We start from the raw sequence: 8,029 nt of genomic DNA on the forward strand, positions 1-8,029 counted from the left end.
GTGTGTGTGTGTGTGTGTGTGTGTGTGTGTGTGTGTGTGTGTGTGTGTGTGTGTCTATATATATATATATATATATATATATATATATTATTTTAGCTCAGCAAATGGTGGGGAGAATGATGATAAAATTGACCAAAATCCTATGATTTTGCCATGTCGAGTAATCACCAACATGAACTAAGTATCTTGTCGTTAATCATGAATTGTGTCATATAGACCTAGGGTGATGAATATTTGCTTAAATAGGCAATTTTAAATCGATCTTAACTAACAATGAGTTGCATGTCATAACAATTGTATTCCATGGTTTACACTCACGAGATTAAACCTTTGAGAATTTTTTAGCTTTAGTCATAACCATAATTTAATAGTACAATGTTGCAATAAACCACTCAATCATAAAAGTAGATTATAATATTATCTTAGTTGAGCATTTTGCAACAAAACCATCAATTTAATGATAGATTATATGCCATGTAGTTACTCGCATAAGACTTTTAAGAGTGAACTTAAAAAGTATATTTGATATGACATTAACTTTTACAAGTTTAAAATATCCTTAATTTATCACCCTTAACAAATTAGAAGACAGTATGAATGGGTGATCGCCTTAAGCTTTAAGCAACAGATTTTGCTTAAATAATTTTTTATATATTGCTTGCTTAAATAAATTTTTATATATTGCACTTTTTGAACTTTTTATATTTGTATAATATTTTTAGGATTGAGTCAGAAAAAGTTTGTTTTAAAGTTTGATAACATTTTGATAATAGTCTCATTTAGTTAATATTTATAGTCAAAGCGACCATCATTACAGCAAACTTGTTTGCATTGTTTTGTATTTGTAATTTAAGAACTTGATTTTAGATCCCTCTAATTATGATGACCAATAGATGTAACCGTCTCAGAAATATTTGAATGATTAAACTTTATTGTTTGAATGTTATTGACTGTATCTAAAGATTATGTTCATGGTTTGCATGTCATTTAAGCTTATTAAAATATTCATTGCATAATAGGAATGTTCAATTCTAAACATATTTGTATTAGAATAGATTTGTCTATGAGTTAAGCTTATGGCCACCTATAGGAGCATGGTGGTCCATAGAATTTGCATCTTCAAAATGAATTTATCTTATTACAGGCTTTGAAAGCCATATGCAAACTTACATAGAAATCTGTGAGATTCAAGTTTAAGTATTTGATTACAAACTTTCCTAATTAAGCCAAAAATGAAAACTATAAATGCCTCATTTTAACCAATGCTGTAATAATTCATCAAAGGATTGAAGTCTCATTAACTTTGATTTCGAAAACATGGAGAATCAAACTTTAAAAATTTGAAACTTATAATCTTACCCTATAGGCAAGGTGACCAGCTCGAAAGCATGTATATATATCAAGTTTAAGTTTGAATTTTAAAAATAGTTCATATTTTAAGGTAATTGTAAGGCATTCAGAATATTTGCAAGCATCTTGGCATTGAAAACTTTAAGTTCAATTTGTACCACATCTATTGACTTTAGATTTAAGCATTAATTAATTAATCAAAGCACATGTGAATAGATCTACATTTGAAATGCTTGAATGAATTTTGAGACACTATGTTTGAGTTAAAAATTATCACTGCTAAAGGACTTAAAGTTATCCAAATTTCCAAATAGGAAACAACATTCATACACTATGTATCCCATGCACGTTTCGAATGATATAATCTTTTTTGCAGAGAAACGGATACATGCATGAGAAATTTTGCAAAATAATATATTCTCGATCGTGCTGAAAAAGCAATGCATATGTCTTACAAATTACATTGCCTAAGTTTCTCTTGTTGCACTAAATAAAATGCACAAATACGCCTCAAATAGGATTTTATGAATTTTAAAAGGTAGTATTTTACAACTTAGCACGAAGAGACCAACAATTGTTGCAATAAGACGGCCAAGCAAAGGAAAATACACAGTATCTTTTTTATTCTTTTTATATATCTTTTTTCACTTTTTATCTTTCTTTATAGTCTCTTTTTTTTCTTTCATTAATATAAATGTAAATATATATGTAGAGAGCAAAGATAAAGGATTAGTCTGAAGTCCTAACATAGTTGGGTAGATTAAATCCATAATGCTTACAAGCTAAAAGTTACATTACAAACTCACTTTACAAAATCTTATAATTACATTGTTTCACTTTTGTGGTGTGTTGTGTAAGATTGCATGTATAGGTTACAAAGCGTGTGTAATAAAATATATTTCGGCATTGAAAAGTAAAAGAAATGAATGCACTCATTGTATATGATTGTCAAGTCCAATAAATTATTTATCTCATATCATCACACAATAAGAGTGTCCAGTCTTTTTCTCGTCATCTTTAACTGTCATAGTTAAAAATTAAACAACATTCCAAAATTCATCATGAGGAATTTGAATTGGAAAATTTCTAAGAGAAATTTTAAAATTGTGCACATCACACATCCAATTCACCGCTTTCCATTTTGTGTACCTTCACTCTATACATCAAGATACCCTCAAAATATTAATGCACCTTGATTACACGCCCCATCCAGAAACATTTTTCTAATTTTAAAATAAGTTATGTACCTCATTGAAAAGTTATAAAGATAGAAGTGGACATTGCACGACTGAGAAAAATGGAGGGAGCATAAATAAAACATTTGAAAAAACATAATTACTTTGCGAACTTTCACCAGCGAAATGAACAGAAACAAACAAAAGCTAGCGATAAAGTTGTCAGAAATACATTTTGCCTTAGTCAAAATTAGATGAGCATCAAAAAGATGAAATGACACAAAACAATTTAGTAATTTAGATATTGAAAGCAACAACAACAACAAAGCCTTAATCACACTACGTGGGGTCGGCTACATGAACCCTTTTTCTCCATTATATCCTATTTAGTGCCATTATTTCATTTAGTTCTAAAAAATTAAGATCATTTTTTATACAATTAACCCAAGTCTTCCCTAGATCTACCTTTGTCTTTCTTAACATGAGTCGAATCTAAAACATCTACTCTCCTAATCGGATCATCATATGGTCAACGCTTAATATGACCAAACCATCTAAGACAACACACTCTAATTTTGTCTGTCACAAGAGCTACACCAACCCTAACACGGATATAATCATTTCGCATTTTGTCTCTAAGTGTAAAGCCACTCATCCACCTAATCATTCTCATCTCGACAACACTTAACTTAGAATTATGCTTCTCTTTTAAAGGCCAACATTTAGCGCCATAAAGCATTGCAGGTCTCACCACCATCTTATAAAATTTTCCTTTCAGTCTAAGCGGTACTTTTCTATCACATAAAATCCCGAAACATTCCTCCACTTCAAACAATCAACTTGAATTATACTATTAACATCCCCATCTATATCACCATTGCTTTGAACAACAGACCCGAGATATCTAAATCATTCGCACCTTTTAATAATTTGATCACTCAAAGTTCCACTTCTATCACTAGAGTTACTACTACTAAAATTACATTCCATGTATTCAGTTTTAGTTCTACTCAAATGAAGGCCTTTAGACTCCAATGTAGAACTCCATAATTCAAGTTTTTATTGGGCTTTTTCTCTCGTTATATCCACGAGAAGGATATCATCAACAAAAAGCATACACCAAGGTACATACTGTAAATGTCCAGTAAGACCATCTATAACTAAAACAAAAAGATATGGGCTTAAAGTCAATCCTTGATGTAATCCAACGGTAGGAAAATATTTGGTCAATCCTCCTTCAGTTCGAGCACAAGTAACAGCTCTAGTATACATATCAACACCTTTCTTCTCAAGAACTCTCCAAAGGATATCTCTTGGAACCTTATCATAAGCTTTTTCTAAATCAATAAAAATCAAATGCAGATTATCCTTATTATCTCTGAACTTCTCCATCAAACTTCTCAATAAATGTATAGCTTCCATAGTAGACCTGCCCGGCATAAATCCAAATTGATTATGAGAAATCTTTGCAATACGTCTTAATCTATGTTCAATTACCCCCTCTCATAATTTTAAAGTATGAGACATCAACTTAATTCCTCTATAATTTGCACACTCTTGTGACTCTTGTGCATCCCTGCATCCCCTTTACTCTTAAAAATGGGATCAAAATACTCTTCCGCCACTCTTAAGGCATCATTTAAGTTTTTAAAAAAATATTAAAGAGTTTAGTAAGCCAAGAAACTCTCAAATGTCCTAAACATTTTCATCATACTTTAATTGGTATATCATCAGGTCCTACAGACTTTCCACCCTTGGCTTTCTTTAAAGCCTCCTCAACTTCTTTTATTAATGCGGCGGTAAAAATGAAACGTTTTATTATTATTAACGATATTAAGATCACTAAGGTCGGCGTAATTTTAGAAATTTTATTAAAAAGTTTATCAAAATAACTCAATACTTATGTTGAATATCTTTTTTTAAGAAAAACATTTTTTTTTATTTTCATCTTTAATACACTTTCCTCGAGTTAAATCTTTTCTCTTCTTTTCTCTCTGTTTGGCTAGTTTATACATATATTTTTCACCCTCCTTAGTATCAAGTCTATTATAAAAATCATTAAAAGCAAATTTTTTAGCGTCACATATTGTTCTTTTAGACTCCCTACGAGTCATTTGATATTTTTCCCATTTCTCTAAACTTTTATATTTAAACAACTTTTAGAACATTACTTCTTATATTTTATCTTTTCTTGCACATTATTATTCCACTAACTACTTATATTTAAAGAAAAGTTTTTTTTTATTCTCCAAGTACATTTTTGTTACTTGTTTAATAGTATTTGTTACTTTATCCCACATAGCATTTGCTTCATCATTTCTCCAAGTACAAGAAATGTTTTTTTTTATTCTCCAAGTACATTTTTGTTACTTGTTTAATAGTGTTTGTTACTTTATCCCACATAGCATTTGCTTCATCATGAACATCCCAAATTTTAAAATCTTGAATTTTACTCATAAAAATAATTTTATGTGTCGTTTAAGTTCCCCTATCTAATTCTACGATGATGAGTCATCACTTGGAATCTAGAACTAATAAATAATGATGAGTCCTCACTTGGAATCTAGAACTAATAAATGTATTCTCTATTATACATCTCTTCATCTTAAAATCTAGAACTAATAAACGAAGTTGAATGCTTAAATCCTCACTTGGAATGACCTTACTATCTTTACAATCTCGACGATCTCTTCTTCTCATAAGAAAATAATCAATTTGTGTTTTATTAGATTCATTTTTATAAATAATAAGATGTACATCTCTTTTCTTGAATAAAGTATTAGTAATAACAAAATCATACGCTAAAATAAAATCTAAAATAGCTCTGTCTTCTGCATTAGTCACTCCAAAACCGCAGCCACCATGAATATTTCTAAAATCTTCTATGACTCTACCGACATGTCCATTTAAATCTCCTCAAATAAAAATTCTTTCTTCGGTCCATTTAAATCTCCTCAAATAAAAATTATTTCTTCGGGAGGTACATTTGTATTAAGTTTTCTAAGTCATTTCAGAATTTATCTTTAAACCCTATATCTAAACCTACTTGAGGAACAAAAGCACTTATAATATTAAAAATTTTAGTATCAATGATAATCTTAATGGCTATAATTTTATCTCCAACTCTATTAATTTTTACAAAATTATCTTTCAAACTCTTATCTATAATTACACCTACACCATTTCTAGTGCGACTCTTACCAGAATACCAAAATTTAAAACCTAAGTTATCAATCTCCTTAGTCTTTTCTCCAACCAATTTAATTTCTTGAATACATAAGATATTAATCTTTTTATGAATCATAATATCAATTAATTCCATTAATTTAAATACTGAAAAAAGAAAAATTAAAATAGAAAAGAATATATAATATAACGAATTTCCATACAGTACGATGAAGTTTGTTTGAATGGTCCTCATCCAGGCAAATTTTTGTAATTAAAAACTTAATTAATTGAGAAGCGATAAAGATAAAATTAGGTATTATACCTGTGACACTAAGAAACATGTGTTTTCCTAAGGACTGAGTTTAAGGAACTCCATCTTAACATAAAAAAAATTGTTTTGTCAAACTTTCGCAACAAAATGAATGAAAACTAGCAACAAGTTAAAGGGCCAATGATACCTGCAGCAAAGCAACTGGAGCATTTAAATACCAAATGCAGAAATCGAAAAGATATCTAAGAATACATACATAATAATTTTACATACAATATGGTCGAAAACATAAATGCTGATGTAATGCACCAGAATTGCCAATTCTTTAAGAAAAAAGGAATTCTCAAGGCACAAACCAAATTTGACTTCTTGTATTATTAGACCATGTTCTGGTCTAAGCATATATAAAATCAGAGAGAAAGAGAGAGCGAGAGAGAGAGAGAGATTAAGAAGCTACATTCCAAACAACTTGTAAACTCTTAGAACATGAAACAAAACTGGTATCCTAACAGACAGTGTGCAGTTACGAATTAATAACCAATTTTCTTTGCATCCCAACAAGATAATTAAATATGGCAACGACAAACCCAGTGCAAAGAACAAAGTTTACAGAATGATACGACCATCCAAACTAGTCAGACTCACTTCCCTCTTCCAGAAGTACTATAACTCGCTATATAATAAAACTATATATGAAAAATGCCAATAAAAAGGATGGGCCACGTCAACTTAAAGATAAATTCCCACGTTGTCCATGAAAAAAATTTATATAAACCTTCTAAAAATAACAAGGAAAACATCGAAAACAAAGCAACATGGTAACAGAATGAGATAATCTGATAATTACCACAGTTAGTGATAGCGCTACTATTAGAAACATCCACTTTGGGTCTCGAGGAAATGCAGATCCCCCTGAACCGAAACCCTATCCAGCATCCGGTCTCCTCCTCATCCTTTCCCTTCTTCTTCTTCGTCTTACCCTTCTCCTTCCCAACATTCTCCCACCCCTCCACCTGAACCGCATCCGGACCCAATCCCATCTTCACGAATCCACGCTTCTAAAATCACATTACTTAGCAAGCTCCAGATCCCGTCCTCTCCTCCGCTCACGAGGTTAAAAAAGAACACCCTTTTCTCCTTCGCGGTCTAAGCTAGATTCTTCTCCTCAGGAACCCGAGTTCACGCCGAAGCTGACGCTTTGTCCAGAATCCGCCCCGAAGATTCAAAGGCGTAGATCCGCCAAACCAAGCTTTCAACCCTAGAACCCAAGCCTGGAATCTAAATCAACCGCCCGCCGACCTGGGAGCCGACAAAACGGCAGCAAAAGGCCGCCGGGATCAGCGGCGAGAGGGAGCATCGGAGGAGAGGCAGTGAGCGTGAGGAGGGAAGGGGAGTGCTTCCCCTGTTTCTTTTGCTTTCTTCAGTGCAAAAACACATGGCTTAGAAAATTGGACAGGACCGGCCGATTGGACCGGTTCAGCCATAGGTTGATTGGCATGGAAAATCCTTCCTGGAGAGAACTATCCAGAATCAGATTGAACAGCGGTTCAACATAAATGTGAGATTCGGCCTTTACATCAATGGAATAACTCTCCATATTTTTTTTACTATTTATATCACTCAAATCACTCGTTAAAAAAATGATTATTATAAAAAAGTTCAATTTAAATACATACTACTCGTCTTTAATTATTTATATATGTAACATCTAAACTTTTTTATTTTACATTTATATCAAAATTATTTATATCTTATAAAACATATCATTATTTTAATTTTTAAGAAGTAAAATACATGTTTTCACGCATAGATAAAATGACATATGTTAAATTTGAATTTTAGCTATTACCTATTTAAATACATATGAATTGAGTGGGAAGCAAGTCTTATGTATTGTCATTTGTAATTACATTTATGATTTATTAAGTCATCTGTTTAAATCATCGGTTCAATATAGATTCAATCTTTGAACCTTGAACATCTCATTCTACTGGTTCGATGTCTGGCATGATTTTGACAACCTTGCAAAAACAAGAAAAATAGAGCGAGTAAGTTGTAATAGTGG

General features: G+C 31.5%; 1 protein-coding gene across 1 annotated transcript in view; it reads right to left on the reverse strand.

Moving 5' to 3' along the window:
• Positions 1–7,505, reverse strand: part of LOC110033644 (probable serine/threonine-protein kinase PIX7) — a 50,552-nt gene extending 43,047 nt beyond the window's left edge. The window contains exon 1 of the mRNA XM_020737692.1: positions 6,812–7,505. Within this exon, the coding sequence (XP_020593351.1) occupies positions 6,812–7,004 (193 nt within the window). The 5' untranslated portion in view covers positions 7,005–7,505. The remainder of the gene's footprint in view (positions 1–6,811) is intronic.
• Positions 7,506–8,029: the final 524 nt, after the last annotated feature.

Source organism: Phalaenopsis equestris, unplaced genomic scaffold, assembly GCF_001263595.1.
Source record: "Phalaenopsis equestris unplaced genomic scaffold, ASM126359v1 Scaffold001244, whole genome shotgun sequence".
Classification (NCBI taxonomy): domain Eukaryota; kingdom Viridiplantae; phylum Streptophyta; class Magnoliopsida; order Asparagales; family Orchidaceae; genus Phalaenopsis; species Phalaenopsis equestris.